Source organism: Struthio camelus, chromosome 23, assembly GCF_040807025.1.
Source record: "Struthio camelus isolate bStrCam1 chromosome 23, bStrCam1.hap1, whole genome shotgun sequence".
NCBI lineage: Eukaryota > Metazoa > Chordata > Aves > Struthioniformes > Struthionidae > Struthio > Struthio camelus.
The window spans coordinates 8827447-8844447 of record NC_090964.1 but is presented as its reverse complement, the minus strand read 5'-3'; the positions used below and the strand labels follow the sequence as shown (position 1 = coordinate 8844447).

The following is a 17001-nucleotide window of genomic DNA, read 5'->3' as shown; positions in this document are numbered from 1 at the left end:
AAGGGATGGGGATGGGGGCAGCTGGAAACCCAGCGTGGGACAGGGATGTGCATCCCCGCGCCACCTGGCTCTGCCCTCCGTCCGGCGAGGGACGGTCCCGGCCGCGAGCGAGGACAGCAGCCCTCCCACCCCGCTCCACGCCTGCGCTGGGATCCCGGCCCTGCTCCGGCCGAGCAGCCCCGATCCCGCGCCAGGAAGCCCATCCCTGCCCCCTCCGGTACTCACGGGCTTCCCGGGCGATCCGCCAGGTCCAGGAGCCCCCGAGCTACCCTAGAGCCGGGGCGAGAGAGCCTGAGCCGTCTGCCGGGGGCGCAGGACCGCGCGGCCCTGGCAGAGCGGCCAGGAGGTGACCGAGCCCAGCACCTCCCGGGGCTGGGCCGGCTGCCCCAGCGCTGCCGGCGCTCCTCTCCGCCTCCGCAAACCAGGGACTGGAGCCAGCGTCCGCCTCGGACCCACTCCTGCTCCAGCCCCTCTGGAGCCTGCCCAAACCCAGCATCCCCGCGCCCCCACCGCTGCCCTCCTCGCCCCCGAGAGCGAGTGTCCTGCCCCCTCCCAGGATGAGCCCGGGGCCACCCAGCCGGAGCTGGCCGGGACGAGGCTGCACAAGGCCAGCAGCAGCGTGATGGAGCATCGCTCCGACAGCAGGATCTGGCTGGGGACGCCGAGACGCTCCGGCTGGGAACGCCCCCGGCCCTCGCTCCGGCTGGCAGCGCTCCGGCCGCCCGGCGGGTGCGCAGCTCAGGCATGGCCGGGCAGCATCGGACCCGGCTGGCGCCCCGCGCGCGGCCGCACTCACCTTCTCTCCCTTCGGACCCGGGGGGCCACCAGGGTCACCCTGCAAAGGAGAGAGGACGGCGTTAGCTCTGCCCGCCCGCACGCCCTCCGGCCGGCGATGCCCACGCGCAGACACAACCGGGACCCGGCTGTCCTTCGTGCCGAGCCGGGGACACTTCCTAGGCGCGACCCCACGGACATCCTTACCGGCTTCCCTGGAAAGCCAATCCCTGGAGATCCCGGCTTCCCCGGGGGTCCCGGCTCGCCAGCCAGCCCCTCGGGTCCCACGAGGCCTGGGTCACCCTGCCAGGCAAAGCGGGCGCTCAGCACCGGGGCTGAGCTGGGCACGGGGGGCTCCGGTGCCCGCCCGCCCCTCCGTGAGCCCCCACCTACCTTCTGGCCCTTGGGTCCCACCACGCAAACCTCTCCGGGACGGCCCTGCCGGCGAAGGAGCAGGCTGAGCGCTCTGCCCACTGCGCAGGGCAGCGGGGTCGGCGCGCACGAGCTGCGGCAGCGCCCCGGCAGCGCGCCCGAGCCACCGCACGCGGCTGCCCCAGCGGCAGGCGCTGCAAGGTGCTACTTACATCACGGCCCGGCCGGCCCGGCTTGCCCTGGAGCCCCCCGTCGCCCTTCTCGCCCTTCTGGCCCTGCGAGAGCCGAACGTCAGCCAGGGCTCGGGCTCTCCAGGGCAGGGGTCTGCCCTCCGCGAGCCCCCGCGCTCCCCGGCCCCCACATCCTCGGCATCGCGTCCGCAGGCCCCTGCACCGCTGCCCCTCGGCCCCCCACTACCGCCCCGCTGCCCCTGCACCGCTGCCCCACGGCCCCCCACTACCGCCCCGCTGCCCCTGCACCGCTGCCCCTCGGCCCCCCACTACCGCCCCGCTGCCCCTGCACCGCTGCCCCTCGGCCCCCCACTACCGCCCCGCTGCCCCTGCACCGCTGCCCCTCGGCCCCCCACTACCGCCCCGCTGCCCCTGCACCGCTGCCCCTCGGCCCCCCACTACCGCCCCGCTGCCCCTGCACCGCTGCCCCTCGGCCCCCCACTACCGCCCCGCTGCCCCTGCACCGCTGCCCCTCGGCCCCCCACTACCGCCCCGCTGCCCCTGCACCGCTGCCCCTCGGCCCCCCACTACCGCCCCGCTGCCCCTGCACCGCTGCCCCTCGGCCCCCCACTACCGCCCCGCTGCCCCTGCACCGCTGCCCCACGGCCCCCCACTACCGCCCCGCTGCCCCTGCACCGCTGCCCCACGGCCCCCCACTACCGCCCCGCTGCCCCTGCACCGCTGCCCCTCGGCCCCCCACTACCGCCCCGCTGCCCCTGCACCGCTGCCCCTCGGCCCCCCACTACCGCCCCGCTGCCCCTGCACCGCTGCCCCTCGGCCCCCCACTACCGCCCCGCTGCCCCTGCACCGCTGCCCCTCGGCCCCCCACTACCGCCCCGCTGCCCCTGCACCGCTGCCCCACGGCCCCCCACTACCGCCCCGCTGCCCCTGCACCGCTGCCCCTCGGCCCCCCACTACCGCCCCGCTGCCCCTGCACCGCTGCCCCACGGCCCCCCACTACCGCCCCGCTGCCCCTGCACCGCTGCCCCTCGGCCCCCCACTACCGCCCCGCTGCCCCTGCACCGCTGCCCCTCGGCCCCCCACTACCGCCCCGCTGCCCCTGCACCGCTGCCCCACGGCCCCCCACTACCGCCCCGCTGCCCCTGCACCGCTGCCCCTCGGCCCCCCACTACCGCCCCGCTGCCCCTGCACCGCTGCCCCTCGGCCCCCCACTACCGCCCCGCTGCCCCTGCACCGCTGCCCCACGGCCCCCCACTACCGCCCCGCTGCCCCTGCACCGCTGCCCCTCGGCCCCCCACTACCGCCCCGCTGCCCCTGCACCGCTGCCCCTCGGCCCCCCACTACCGCCCCGCTGCCCCTGCACCGCTGCCCCTCGGCCCCCCACTACCGCCCCGCTGCCCCTGCACCGCTGCCCCTCGGCCCCCCACTACCGCCCCGCTGCCCCTGCACCGCTGCCCCTCGGCCCCCCACTACCGCCCCGCTGCCCCTGCACCGCTGCCCCTCGGCCCCCCACTACCGCCCCGCTGCCCCTGCACCGCTGCCCCTCGGCCCCCCACTACCGCCCCGCTGCCCCTGCACTGCTTCCCCATGGCCCCTGCACCGCTGTGCCATGGCTCCCCACTACTGTCCCATGGCCCCTGCATGGCTGCCCCATGGCAGCCTGCACCGCTGCCCCTCTGCCCTTGCACCGCTGCCCCTGCACTGTGCCCCTCTGCCCCCTGCACCGCTGCCCCACAGCCCCCGCACCGCTGCCCCACAGACCCCGCACCGCTGCCCCACGCTCCCCCAGCAAAGCCCTCGGCAGCGCTGCTTGGCTCTGCAGGCGGCCAAGCCCCAGCGCCTGCCGGGGCCGCAGCACGACACCTCCCACAGGCCCCCGGGACCCAGCTCCGACCAGCTCCGCTTCCCACGCGGGAGGTGGGGGCGGGCGGAGGCGGGGGAGCCGCCACCCCGCTGCCCCGCGCCGGCCGCAGTTACCTTCTGCCCGTCGGCGCCGGTCGCTCCCGGGAGCCCCTGCGTGCGGCAGAGACGGCAGCGTTAGCGGCGCCCCGGGGCGGCACGGTGCCGCGGATGCACCTTGCGGCGGCCGCGGCACCCTGCCCGACCCGGCAAACAGCCCCAGGGCCTCCAGGCAGGATGTGGCACAAATATTTACACCCCGCAGTATAAACTTGGCCGCGGCGGAGCGGGGAGACTGACGGGCCGTTACTGGGCTGCGAGAGCAGGGATTAACTCCTGGAGAGAGCAGGGAGCTGGGGAGAGGCACCGGCGGGCGCCGGAGCAGGCGCGGGAGCGCCGGCGCAGCTGGCTTGGAGGCGAGACAAACCGCGGGGCAAAGCGGAGGGGATGCGCACGAGGCGGCGCCGGAGCCGCCGGGCCCCGTGGCGAGCGCCCGGGCTGCACCGCGCCGCTGCGTCCCGGCTCCGAGACCTCCAGAGGGGACCCGGAGCGCCCAACCCCGGCCGGGCACCCGCAGCAAGGGCTCATGGCAGCGGGCGCCGGGCCGGGAGCATCGCTTACCGCCTCTCCGCGCTGCCCCTTCTCGCCCGGCGGGCCCTCGGCGCACTGGGGACAGAGGGGCCGAGGGTGAGGGGATGGTGGTGGGAAGGGGGCTGGGGGGGCGCAGGGCGGGGGGGGGTCCTCACCTGCACGGGGCCGTCGGGGGCCGTCCGCACGCAGTCGGCGCCCTGCGGGGGACAGCAGGCGGCTCAGGGCGAGCAGGGCTCGGCCGGGGGGCAGGAGCGCCGCGCCGTGCCCCCAGCCGCAGGGAGCAGCCCGGGGCGGCGCGTCCCCCGCCCCGGGACGCCGCCGGGGACACTCACGCGGTCGCCTTTCTCCCCCTTGGCGCCGTAGGTGCCGGGCAGGCCTCGCTCTCCCTTCCCACCCTGCAAGAGAGGAAGGTCCGGGCTGGCACGACGGGGCACGCGGGGTGCCACACGCACCCGTGTGCCCCGCTGGGCGCTGGGATGCACCCTGGGGACAGGGATGCTCCGGGCAGGGCGGAGGGTCTCCGCAGCCACGTCCCTGCTGCAGCTGGGCTCTGCGCGGCCGTGGGGGCGATGACAAACCTACCTTTGGGCCCGGCGGACCGAGCGTGACCTGGGGGAGAGGAGACAGGCGTCACGCGGGGCCCTGAGCGCCGGCAAGGGCACGCTGCGGTCCCCGTCCCCGCCGCGGTCCCCGTCCGCCCCACCGCGCGGCTCCGGCTGGTGGTTGCCATAGGAACGGGCTCACATCTGGAAGGCATCAAGGACCTTCCCCAAGCAGCCAGATGTTCCCCGGGACACCGGCCAGGCGGAGCCGGAGGTCGTGGGGGGCCGGCGGAGATGACAGAGCCGCACTGCAGCCGCCGCCGGTGCATGGTGACGTCCTCGGCGTGGGTTCAAGCAGCAAAGCGCCCGCAGGGAGGGGGCGCCCGGCACAGCCCCGCTCTCCTGCCACCAGGGGCTCGGGGACGCAGCCTTAGGGCTGGTGGCCCCCGACCGTCCCCTGGCCCCCGCACGGGGGGCAAAGCCAGGGCCGCAGCAGCCATCTCCTGCCAGCAGCAGAGCCCGGCGCTGCCCGGCAGCGAGAGGAGACGCGCGGCGCGGCCAGGAGCGGCGGCACTTACGTTGGCTGCAGCCGTCCGCGGCGAGCAGGGCGGGCACTGAAAGAGACGGAGCCGCCTTGACGCCTCCTTGCCCCCGCGCCACGCACCGCCGGCGCTGCTCCCCGCGGGGCCCCGGGCAGCAGCTGCGGCCGCTCCGGGGGGCTCCAGCCCCGGCGTGGGGGTCTTACCTCCTTGCTGAGCGTCCCCGGCTGCCCAGGGGGGCCCCGATAGCCCTGCGGGGAGGCGACACGGAGCAGGGGTGAGAGCAGGAGCGGGGCAGCCCGCGCCGCCCGGCCCCGCTCGTGCCCTGGCGATGCTCCGCGCAGGAGCTGGCCGGGGGGGTGGCGGCTGAGTGTGCACGGCCCCGGGGGACGGGGCTGCGCCTCCGCCTGCCCCCCGCGCTGGGGACGTGGCGGAGCCGCGCGGAGGGAGCAAAGGGGCTCTCGGCCGCGGTCGGGAGCTCTCCCTTCGCCCCTGCACGGGGCAGCCGACAAGCCGCTTTTTACTGCCTCCTTGCAGCTCCGGCAGCGAGCGCAGAGGCCCGCGGGCAGCGCAGACCGAGCCAGCGCACGGCGTGGCACGGCGCGGTGCGCAGACCGGAGCCGCCGGGCGGGATGCCCTCTCCCACCCGCCCTCACCTTCTCCCCGTGGTCTCCCTTCAGGCCAGTCTTCCCCAAAGCTCCCGCCGGCTCCTGTGGAGAGAGCAGAGCACCCATGGGTGCATGAGCGCATCCCTGAGCACCCTGGGGTTACACCTCCGTGGGGGAACCAAGGGGTTATAGCTGCCCAGGCACCCACAGGGGAGAGCTCCTGGGGCACCTATGGGTGACACCTCCCCAGGGCACCCATGGGCGATGCCTCCCTGGGTGCCCTCCTCCCCAGACAAGGCGATGGGGCAATGCTCTCCGTGCCAGGAGAAGCGGGGGGGGCGCCCGCCGTGAGGCAGCCAGAGGAGAGGGGCAGTGGCGGCAGGACCCCGGTGGGGAGGACCCGCTGGGACCTCGCAGCCCGGCCACCCCACCGCCTCGGGGGCTCGGGCAGAGCCCAGCGCCGGTGGCTCGGCTGCCAGGAGCCGTCCCTTCCCTCGCTCCCCCGCTCCCCCCGCTGCGGGCTGTGGAAAATGTGAGGCAGGGCTTTTCCAGCGGATGAATCAACGCGGCTTTGTGCTCCGCGGCGTGGGCCGGCCCGGGGCCGCAGCGGGCACAAGCGCCGGGGCCGGGGAGCCGTGCCGAGGCTCGGGGAGGGATGCTGGGGGGCTCCTGCCGTTCGCCAGCCCTCACCGCGGCGCCCAGCGGCTCCTCCAGGCAGAAGCAGCGGGTGTACACCCTGCCCTGGGGCTGCGGCGAGATCTCGATCAGGTTGCTGCTCTGCATCAGCTCCGCTTGCCGCCGCGTCTTGGGCGCGTCTGCGAGGCACTGCCCGGGAAAGCAAGGGCTCAGCGGCAGGGGGCCCGGCCCCGGCCCCACCGGCCCCACCGGGGCAAGCGCAGGGCGGCCAGCAGGGCTGCACCGCGCACGGCACCCCAGGCTGGACATCGACCGCAATGCTCCCGCCCCGTCCCCGTCCCCATCCCAGTCCCCGTCCCTGGCGAGCAGGAGCTCAGCGCCAGGACCCGCGGGGAAGCTTTGGCTCAGAGCCCTGCCCGTGCCGTGCCTCGGTTTCCCCTCGGGGGCCGATGGCCAACACGCGGCGCTAGGCAGAGGCACCGGGGAGCGCCGGCCGGACTCACCCCGCCGGCCGAGATCTCGCAGCATCCCTCCTGCCTCGCCAGCTCGGGGTCGCAGTAGATCTGAGCCTGCTGGAGGTCGAACTGCGGCGGGAGCAGAGCGGCGGGGTCGGGGCAGGCAGGGCCGGGCGCCACCGTGCCGCACACAGAGCCCACCCGTCCGTCCCTGCAGGGGCACTCACCCGCACCGGGGTGCCGCGCGCGGCGTCCAGCCCGAGGAAGGCATTGCCCTCCGGCACCAGCGCCCGCCGGGGCGCCAGCGGCTTGGAGGAGATGTAGCCGCAGTCGACGTGGACGGAGACGCCGTGGCTCTGCACGCTCAGGGCCACCTTGTGCCACCGGCCGTCGAAGAGGGAGGAGACCCCCTTGCCCGCGAAGACGGCGCTGACGAACTCGTCCCCCGGAGCTCGGGCCTGAAGCTCGAGGCTCTTCTCGGGGCCGTGCAGGGCCAGGGAGAGCTGGGCACAGAGGGGACACCTTGCATGGCACTGTCCCCGGGCTGGCCACGTCCCCTGGCGGGGCTCGCGCACCCCTGGCCGGGCCGTACCTGGGGGTAGCCCTGGCGGTCGGTGGCCTGGAAGAGGTACCAGTGCTCCCCGGTGCTGTTCTTCTTCAGCAGCAAGGTGAGGACGAGCGTGAACTCGGGGGGCAGCCCGCGGGGGAACACCTGCCTGCGAGGGCCGGCGTCAGCGGGGCACCCATGGGTGCCGGCCGGGACCCCTCGCGCCGGTGGCGGTCGGGGCAGAGCATCCCCGCGCAGCGGGGAGCCGGCAGCTGCCCCCGGCGCGTGCTGACCCCTCCGCCCATCCCCAGGCACCCACAGCCCGCGGCCAGGCCAGCTCCGTCCCTGCGTGCCCGGCGCCGCTGCCGCGAGCTGCCGGAGCAGCAGCCGGCTCAGGCTCACGGGAAGAAAACCAAGGAGCCGAGACGGAGCTGCGTGTCCAAGCCCCAAAGCGGAGGAGAGCGGGGCCTCCCTCCCAGCCGGGTCCGTGCCCAGCTCGCCCCAGAGCTCCAGGGCACCCGGCCCCGCGTCCCGCTAGAAATATTTGCTTTGGGCAACGGTGCTGCCAACGGAGGCGAGGCGGCTCTCTGCCTCGGCTCCACCACGCCAGCGATTTTCCAAGCCACCGCTCCGGAGCGGGACCAAGGCGGCCGCGCGGACCCCGCGGTCCCATCCGCGCTCGGGGAGCCGCCGGTGCCGAGGGGCTGAGCCGGAGGCACGCGCGGGATGCCACGCCGGGCGGGTGACCCGGCTCCCACGGCCGGCAGAGCGGGGCGGCGAAGGGCCGCTCTCCGCATCCATCCCCGCGCCGAGCACTTCCTGAGGGCTGGCTCCCGGCCGCCGCGGGCACCCGGCCAAAAGCAACACCAGGCTGCAGCATCCGCCATCGAAAAGCCATCTAAGGACTTGGCTGCCGAGGCCAGGAGCCAAGGCTGGATCTCCTTCATCCCACGCTACCGCCCTCGCCCCGAGCATCCCTCGGGAGGGCCCTGTCCGTCCGCGGCTTTCCCTGGTGCCCGCCTCGGGGGCAGTTTGGGGACAGCGGGGAGGCACAACACGCACTCCGGAGTCTCCTCCAGCAGCCAGCTTCCCACGCTGCTCCCGAGGACGGGGATTTCCTCGCCACGCTGCAGCGTCCCTGCCACCGAGCCAGCCCCCGGCTACGCGCCGCCCCCGGCCCGGGCGGACGGCACAGGACACGGGGGAGAGGAGACGAGGGGGTGCCGGGGGGGCCGTGGCTGCTCCCCCAGCGCATGGCCCCAGCAACCAGGGCAGCCCCCGCTCAGAGCCGTGCAACGTTTCGAGCCACTTGTCTAGACCTGGGCGAGCGCCTGCCAAGCTCGGGAGAGCAAACACAGAGCAGCCACAGAGCAGCGGTTGCGTAAGGCCTGGCCGCGGCCCCAGCCGAGCTGCTTCGGTCCCCGATTTACTTTCGAGGAGGAAGGCGACTCGGACAGCGCTGGGGCTGCACCACGGAGGCCGCCGCGTCCCCTTGGGCGCTGCCGGCACCCGCAGTCCTGCCACCTCCGCCATCCACCCGGCCCGTGCCCACCCTCCTCCTCCCGGCCCTGTGCTGCGCCGGAGCCGCTCAGCCCGGCGCGAACGGCCAGGACGAGCCGGGTGGCTGCGGGATCGCTCTCCCCCCTCTCCGGCTGCCTGAAAGCCGCTTTCCAGAGCACGGATCCAGGCTGTAAAACGGACAGGGGAGACGTCCCTGCTGCCAGGGGTGCAGCTGCGGTGGGCGACCTGCGCGAGCGCGGACCCCAGCCCCAGCTCTCCGCGGCTGCCCCGTGCCCCAGCTCTGCCCAAAGCCTATTTCCCGCGGGAGCTGGGCACGCTCCAGCCTGGCCTCTCCCGCAGGAGGAGGAGGGCAGAGTCCGGCCGAGCCTGCACGGAAACGCACATCTGCACGGCAGCTGGGCTCTGCCTCGGCGGCGCCTCGGTCCCCTCCGGGCACCGAGCGCTGCAGAGCGGGCGGCCGCAGAGCCAGCGGCCCCGGAGCGGAGGCAACGCCACGAGCCAAGAGGCCGAGAGGGACGGCCGCCCCCCCGGCCCCCCGCGAGCCGCCGGCACTCACTGCGTGGGCTGCACCAGCGGCACAGCGCCCAGCCGCAGGATCAGCGGCCCCTTCGGGTTGCGGATCTTCTTGATGGACGAGATCTTCAGCAAGTCGAACCTTTTGATGAGGTTGAAACCTGCAGGACGGGGAGCAGGGGGTGAGAGGGGGCCCCGGCCAGCGGCGGGCGCTGAGGACCGACGCTCTCGAGACAGGCGCAGCACGGAGCGGCCGTGAGCCCTGCCTGCGCCCATGGGCCGAGACCCCGAGGGCGCGAGGGGCTCTCCTTACCCGTTACGTTTTCATACTTGTCCCCGAGCAGATTCTCCTCCCGCAGCTGCGGACACGGCTCCCCTGCAAGGCAAGTCAGCGTGTCACCGCGATGTCCCCGCGCTTCGGCCGCGGCCGGACGGGGCGGCTGGGCTCCTGGGGAGCCGGGCCGGGCTGTGCAGAGCCCCCCAAACCCGGGGGGCTCCAGCCGAGGCCGCGGGCGGCCGCAGGGCAGCGCGGAGCCAGCAGGCACGGCTCCCACGGCTTGTGATGCAACTGGGCTCCGAGCGCAGCTCCTGCGCCTTGCAAGCCACCCGCCAGGATTTGGGAGGCGTATTTTGAACAGATGAACTGCAGACTCAGGACTGGCCTCGGCCCCTGCGCAATCCAGCAAAGCAAGTTCACCAGGTGAAATGCTTTTCCCATTTGCAGCACTTTTTGCCTCAAACCAACTGCGCGGCTGGAACGCACATCAAGAGATTCAAACCGCCGCTGCGGGCACCCACGGTGAGGAGATGGCGCCCAGAGCCGGCCCTTCGCGCCCCGTCCCGGCCATGCCTTTCAGGACAGGCGGCCTGAGGCTCCTGGCACGGAGGTGACGGCCAGGGCCGGCGCGCCGGGAACACGCACCTCCAGCGGGGAGGCTGAGCCGCGGCCGCTGAGCGTGACGGGCCGGGAATGGGGACAGGCAGGAAATGCCGTATCAGTCACGACCACTGGGAAGCTGTTTGCAACTGCACTGATGTATTTATTGCTTTAGCAGCAATCCTCCTCCTCCGCTGGATGCTACCAGATGTTGAGCAGTGCAAGACAGAGGAGGAAACATGGGGATATCGACATAGGAATTTGTTTGTCTCCGTGCACACCCCAGCCCTGCAGCAGCCATGGCTGTTGAACAATTTGCCCGTCTCGGCCGAGGGTGTCGGGTGCTGCTGGAGGACGGCTCCAGGCTCTGGGACGGGCCCCTTGCGCTGCTGCCCTCTCCCTCTGCCCAACGCTACGCCACGGCGCTTCTCCCCAGAGCTGACCACTCGCTCGCGCGCTGACGGCTGCCGCACAGAACAGCGCCGCTCGCCCCGGCGTATCCTGCACGCCACAGGGGGCTGCGGCGGTCACCGCAGGCGTGGTGGCGGGTCCCGCTGAGCTCGCAGCCCCGCAAAGTGTGGCAGCGGGGAAGCAAAAAGCAAGAGAACCACCTGCCCCTCGCAGCGGGGCCGGGAGCGGCGAGGAGAACGCAGGCGTCCGGGGCTGGTCCCGGGGCCTGCAGACCGCGTGAGGAGGAGGAGGACCGTCTGCGGTGTTGAAACAAGCCCCGGGCAGCACATTTCGCTGTCAGAGACAGCGCTGCGAGGCAGAGCTCCCTCCTGCAGGCACTGAGATCATCGGCAACCGGGGCAGGAGGCGGAAAAACGAAACATAAATCACCCTGGCTGCAATCATTTTTCAAGTCTCTCCCGGCCCCGGCATTGCTCCCTCCCTGCACCGGGGCGGCTCTCGTTTCCCTAACGAACGGCCCAGAGCCCGGCGGGCCCGGCGGGCCGCGAACAGCTCCATGCACCCGCTTTTGCACAGACCCCTGCAGCCCGCAGGCGCTGCGCCCGCCGCCCGCGCCGCCACGTAACCGCCGCGGGGGGCTGCGAGGGAGGCGGCGTGCGCTGGCGTCTGCTCCGAGCCCTGACGTGGGGCCCCTGCTCCGAGACGCGGGATCTTGGCCGCGCGCTCACTGCCCCCCGCGCGGAAACCACTCGGAAAAGCTGAGCCCTGCCGCAGGGCGTCCCGCGTGCCTCTGGCTGCGCCGAAGGGGCTGCGGTCGGGGGGGCGGTGGGATGACCCCCCCCCCAAAGCCCGATGCGAGCTGTGAGCAGCTCCTCCCAGCCGTCCGCCGCAGCGCCCGGCCGAGCCGGAGCTCCCCGGCGGAGCTGCCAGCAGGGTCCCCCACGGGACCGAGCCATCGTCTCCCAGCCCCGAGCCCTCCGCGCCCGGCACAGCCGGCCCCGCTCCCGCCTGGCAGCGTGATGCCAGCCGCCCCCCAGCAGCTCCCGCTGGCCAGAGCAGCCCCCACCCCGGCCAGCCGGCTCCCACACACGCTGCCGGACGAGGAGGTGTTTCGGGGCCAGCTGGCGGCTCTCGCCGGCCAAGCCCCACGGCAGCGGGGGGAGCGGGGTGTCCCGGGGCACGCTCCGCGCTGCCTGGCCCCGCGCCTGCCCGGGCAGCTCGGCCCTTTCACGGGATGCCGGGCGATGCGCCGAGCCCTGTGCGGCCGGAGCGGTGCGGGGAGCCACTGGCTGCAACCCGCCGCTCCTGCTGCTGGCGTGCCCCGCAGCACCCGCGGTGCCCCTGCTGCTGCTGCCCCGCAGCCCAGTGCTGCCTGCGTGGACACAGCACCCGCGGTGCCCCTGCTGCTGCTGCCCTGCAGCCCAGTGCTGCCCACGCGGACACAGCACCCGCGGTGCCCCTGCTGCTGCTGCCCCGCAGCCCAGTGCTGCCTGCGTGGACACAGCACCCGCGGTGCCCCTGCTGCTGCTGCCCTGCAGCCCAGTGCTGCCCACGCGGACGCAGCACCCGCGGTGCCCCTGCTGCTGCTGCCCCGCAGCCCAGTGCTGCCTGCGTGGACGCAGCACCCACGGTGCCCCTGCTGCTGATGCCCTGCAGCCCAGTGCTGCCCACGCGGACGCAGCACCCGCGGTGCCCCTGCTGCTGCTGCCCCACAGCCCAGTGCTGCCTGCGTGGACGCAGCACCCGCGGTGCCCCTGCTGCTGCTGCCCCACAGCCCAGTGCTGCCTGCGTGGACGCAGCACCCGCGGTGCCCCTGCTGCTGCTGCCCCGCAGCCCAGTGCTGCCTGCGTGGACGCAGCACCCGCGGTGCCCCTGCTGCTGCTGCCCCGCAGCCCAGTGCTGCCTGCGTGGACGCAGCACCCGCGGTGCCCCGGCTGCTGTTGCCCCAGCACCCGCGGTGCCCCGGCTGCCGCTGCCCCGCAGCCCGGTGCTGCCCGCGTGGACGCAGCGCCCGCGGTGCCCCGGCTGCTGCTGCCCCAGCGCCCACGGTGCCCCAGCTGCCGCTGCCCCGCAGCCCGGCGCTGCCCGCGTGGACGCAGCGCCCGCGGTGCCCCGGCTGCTGCTGCCCCAGAGACCCATCTCCAGCCTTGCCACTGCCCTTCCCTCCCCTCTGGCCTCTGCCCGGGCACTCAGCGACAGGCAAGATGGGGACGTCCCCTGTACCGACCTGCAGACGCCCGCCGTGCCCGCCGCCCCCGGCTCCCTTACCTGCGGCAGGCGAGGGCAGCTCCGTGCCCGTGCAGGCGCTGACCAGCCCCGCCAGAGCGAGGGCCCACAGAGCCCGCATGGGGCAGCAGCTCGGGGCCCCCACGGGCGTCCTAGACGTGAGAGAGATGGGCAGGAGTGAGGGGCCCGGGACGGGCGTCGCGCCAGAGAGGGCGCACGGACCGCCACCGTCTCCCCGGGCGGCTCTTCAGCAGCCGCAGGATCTCCTGCGGAAGACACCTCGATGGGATTTGCCTGTCCCAAAAGAGCATCTCCTTCGGGTGATGCAGGCAGAAATGGGCCTGGGTTCGGCGTCTGGCCAAGGGTGCCCTGTGATGACCCCCCTCCGTGATCGGGGAGCCGGCACGCAGGGGAAGCCACCCGGGCCAGCAGACCCCGTTCTGCAAGTGGCCCCACTGCCCCATCTGAGCCTGCGGCAAGGATGCATCCAAACGTGCACCCAAACGGCTGCCAAATCCAGCCCAGCCGCCGTCCTGCGATGGCCGCGGGTTATCTGTACGCGCAGACACGTGCTGAGGCACCGGCCCGCCAACGCGGGAACTCGCCTGCCGCTCCGGCGCTGCCAGCAAAGCCCTGGGCACAGAGCAGGATCCAACCCCCTCGGCCACGGCTCTGGGGGGGGCCGAGCGTGGCCCCTGTGCGCTGCGGGATGCCCCCTCCAGCCCAGCCCTTACAAACACACAGAGCAAGCCCCGGGGCCCAGCGTTTGGGGGTTCAATCCAATCCACCAACCCCAGCATCCAGATTTACTGCCAAAGCCCTGGAAGCACAGCGGCTGAGCCACACCAGAGCAGACCTCGGCGCTGCCTGCTCAGGACCCCCGGGGAAGCTGTTGACCCCTCCTGTCTCATCTCCCAGTGTCATGTGGACCCCTGGGGTGGCCCAAGACCCCGTGGGACACCCCCACCTGGCCTCCCTCCCGCCTGCTTCCTGCCACGAGGCAAGGCAGGGCCCAGGGCAGCGGGAGCCGGCCGTCACGATGGAGCGGACACACTTGGCGCCCGCCACCGCAGCAAGAGCAGGGGACGCATCGCTGCAGCCTGCACGTCACGGCGCTCGGGGGCCCCTGTGACCAGAGCCCCCGGCTGTCCCCTGCCTGCACCTCGCTCCCCCACACCCCCCGGCTCTCCCCTGCTCCTGCAATCCCGGCTCCCCGACTCGCCTGCCGCTGTCCCCAGCTCTCCTCCACCCTCTGCGCCCCGTGCACCTCCCGGACCCCTGCAGCCGCAGCCCGTGCGTGCCCGGCTCTCCCGGCCGCTGCCGCCCGCTCCCCTGCTCCGGCACCCCCAGCTCCCCCCCCCCGCCCCGGCTTGCCTGCCCCTGCGCCCGCCGGCACCCGGCCCCGCGGCGGGGGCGGCGGCGGCGGGGGGGGGCGCGGGGCCGGGGCTCACCTGCGCGGCGGCGGCGGCGGCGGCGGCGGCGGCTCGGCGCGTCCGTGCGGCTGCGGGGCGGCGGGAGCGCCGCCGGCACCGGGAGCAGCGCCGCGCCGCCCCCGCCTTCCCCGCCTCCCTCCGGGGGGGCCCGAGCCGCCCCCCGGCGGCTGCCCGCCCTCCGCCTCCCCTCCCAGCCCCCTCCCCGCTCCTCACCGCCGTCTTCCTCCCTTCCTTGGACCGGGATGGGGCGGGGGGGGGGGGACTCGAACCGGCAACTCCCGGCCCTTCCTTTCCTCCTTCCCCCCGCCCCGCTCCGGGGGGGACTGGGACCCGCCACCCCCGCCTGGAGGAGGGGATCCCCTGGGGTGCACCCCGCAGCCCCGGTCTCCGTGCTGGGGGTGACCCCTGTCCCCCGCTCTGTCCCCATGCAAGGGGCAAGCGGGTCACCCCGTCCCCACGCTCTGTGGGGCCCCCCAGGACCAGCCCTCCCTCCTCCCTGGGGACACTGAGGCACAGAGGGGACAGGGACCAGGTGCTGCCCAGGTAGCTCGCACTCGGGAGAGGGGGGGTATCCCGGGGCTGGGATGCTCCCGCCGCTTCCAGGATGCCTGGGTTCCTGCCAGGCCTGGGCGAATCCTCCGACCTCGGGTGCCCCCGGTGCCCGGCTGAGACGGGGGCAGCCCCGGACGAGCCCAGCGGCATCGGGGCGCCAGCGCCTGCCGCGCCGCAGCGGTGACGGGGAGTCCCCGGGGTGCCCGGTGGCTCGGGGACGCTCCAGCCTCTGCTGCCGGCAGCGCTCCCAGCGACACGAACGCCCCCCTCGGCCCGCCGGGGCTCCCCCTCACCCCCAGCAGCCAAGCCGCCAACTTTCCAGAGCTAAAAAGTCACCTCTCCATCAGCACCGTGGCCCTGCCAGCTCGGCCGCGCCGGCGCGGCCCTCGCGGCACGCCTGGCACCGACCCCGGCTCGCACCGGCTCCGCGCCGCCGGCGGCACGCCAGCCGCCGAGGCCGCCCCGCTGGCTCCCGCCTGGGCCCCGGCAGGGAGCACGCGGACGCGTGCCCGGAGCCGGGCCGGGGCAGCCCAGCGGCCCACGCCGCTCTGGGGGAGCCGCGGAGCCCGGCCCCTGGCCCCCGTCTCCAGGGACGCCCTTGCCTGCGCCGCTCCCCGGCTTCGGTGCCCAGGCGGAGACGGAGGCACCGCTGCTGGCGCTCACCCTCTTCCCCCTTCCAAAGGGTTTTCCTGCCGGGGCTGGAACAGGAACAGAGAGAGGGCGAGATCCGCCCCGAACGACCGGCAAAAGCGCCTGGGAGGGAGGGAGGGAGCGAGGGAGGGAGGGAGCAGGCGGCCCCCGCTGCCGCCACGTCCAGGCTCGGGCGGCCCGGCTGAGTCAGGCAAAGGGCCCAGTCGCCGCTCCGACACGGCAGCCGAGCGATTTTCCAGCGGCCGCCCAGGGGCAGGGCCGCGCTGAACGGGAACGCGCCGAGCCAAAAAGGGCCTCGCCGGGCACGGCGGTCCGCGTCCCTCTGGAGCCCGCGCCGGGCACGGGACGGACGCGGGGAGCAGGCAGCTCCCGGCGCAGGCAGGCCCCTGCTCATCTGCTTCCCGCTCAAATTATGACAAATCTATTTACACCGAAGCTTTACAAATGTGTATTAGGGACGCATGCATCTCAATAAACGCGCTCTAATTAACAACTGATATTTATTCAGCCCACAGTAAATAAGCTGTCTCGGGCAAACCAAGCGAGCGCCGCTTTTGAAGTGCAGTTCGACTCTGCCATTTATTCCGCCGACGGCCCCCGAGATGCGGTGACAGAGCACTTAATTCTTTCGCTGGTTGCCTACTGTAGTAATTAAGGGTAATTAAAGCAAGTGGGTATGAAACAACAAAACTTTTATAATTCCTTTTTATTCGCCAATTATTCACCCCGCGCCGGTCTTCCTTCGAGGCCGCCCGGCAATGCTAAACGCCGCGCGTGAGCGCCAGACGGATGCGCGGGCGGCGCGGGCAGGGAGCAGGGGCTGCCTGCGGCGCCGGCCCGAGGGGGACGAAGGCCACCCTCCTCATCCCCACCTCCCGGGCCAGGCCTCTCGCTGGCGCCGACACGGCCGGCAGCTCCCCAGATCCTCAAACTCAGCCCTGGTGGGAATCATGGCGGGAAGGGGGAGCACGGGGGGGGCACCTATCGCTCAGGGGACACTTTATTAGAGCAGGGGAACAAGGACGGGGAGAGCCCCCCCCGGCCCCTGCCCACCAAGCCGACATGGAAAAACCGAGGCGAGCTGAACTTCCAAGAAACAGCCGCGGCGGCTGCCAAGAAACACGACGCCGAGCGGAGCCCTGCAATTTCCAGAGCCGAGACGGCTCGCCCCCGACCCGCCGCGGCCGCCGGCAGCGGTCTGCAGGGCTCCCGCGGCCGCCGGCTCGCCGCTCCCGGAGCCGCTGGGGCGCTGCCGGGGGGCTGCCCCAGGGGCGAGGCGGCGGGCCGGGGCCCCGCGGGCAGGAGGGAGTTCCTGTGGCACGCGTCCAGGCGTTTCAGCGTTTCCCTCCGCAGCAGTCCGGGCACAGGCTCCCAGCCTCCAACATTTGCAGGGGAGGAGACGGCCCAAGGCGATTCTTTCCAGGTTGATGGAGACGGTTCGTTTCAGCAGCGTTACAACTGCAGTTTTGCCTCTTTTTGGAGCCGATACTTCGGCAAAGATCGAAAGGAGAAGCCATTGGAAACCCAAGCAGGGGAACTTTCCATCCCGGCTGCGCCGTGCTGGGCTGCTCAACGTCACCGTTTCCTCTATGGCTTCCGCCCCCCGAAACGCACCGTCGTGGTGCAGCAGCCGGCGCAGCCGGAGGCTGCAGACGGCAACGGG

General features: G+C 73.6%; 1 protein-coding gene across 1 annotated transcript in view; it reads right to left on the bottom strand.

The window, feature by feature from the left end:
- COL16A1 (collagen type XVI alpha 1 chain) overlaps positions 1-14373 on the bottom strand; it is a 28887-nt gene extending 14514 nt beyond the window's left edge. The window contains exons 1-21 of the mRNA XM_068917497.1: positions 14349-14373; positions 12745-12854; positions 9502-9564; positions 9232-9349; positions 7200-7323; positions 6835-7110; positions 6656-6736; positions 6207-6341; positions 5565-5618; positions 5115-5159; positions 4948-4983; positions 4410-4436; positions 4160-4222; positions 3983-4024; positions 3858-3902; positions 3315-3350; positions 1359-1421; positions 1168-1212; positions 982-1077; positions 797-835; positions 226-270 (exon numbers count right to left, since the gene is read on the bottom strand). Coding sequence (XP_068773598.1) covers positions 226-270; positions 797-835; positions 982-1077; positions 1168-1212; positions 1359-1421; positions 3315-3350; positions 3858-3902; positions 3983-4024; positions 4160-4222; positions 4410-4436; positions 4948-4983; positions 5115-5159; positions 5565-5618; positions 6207-6341; positions 6656-6736; positions 6835-7110; positions 7200-7323; positions 9232-9349; positions 9502-9564; positions 12745-12823 — 1512 coding nt within the window. The 5' untranslated portion in view covers positions 12824-12854; positions 14349-14373. The remainder of the gene's footprint in view (positions 1-225; positions 271-796; positions 836-981; positions 1078-1167; positions 1213-1358; positions 1422-3314; positions 3351-3857; positions 3903-3982; positions 4025-4159; positions 4223-4409; positions 4437-4947; positions 4984-5114; positions 5160-5564; positions 5619-6206; positions 6342-6655; positions 6737-6834; positions 7111-7199; positions 7324-9231; positions 9350-9501; positions 9565-12744; positions 12855-14348) is intronic.
- Between the last annotated feature and the right edge of the window lie 2628 nt (positions 14374-17001).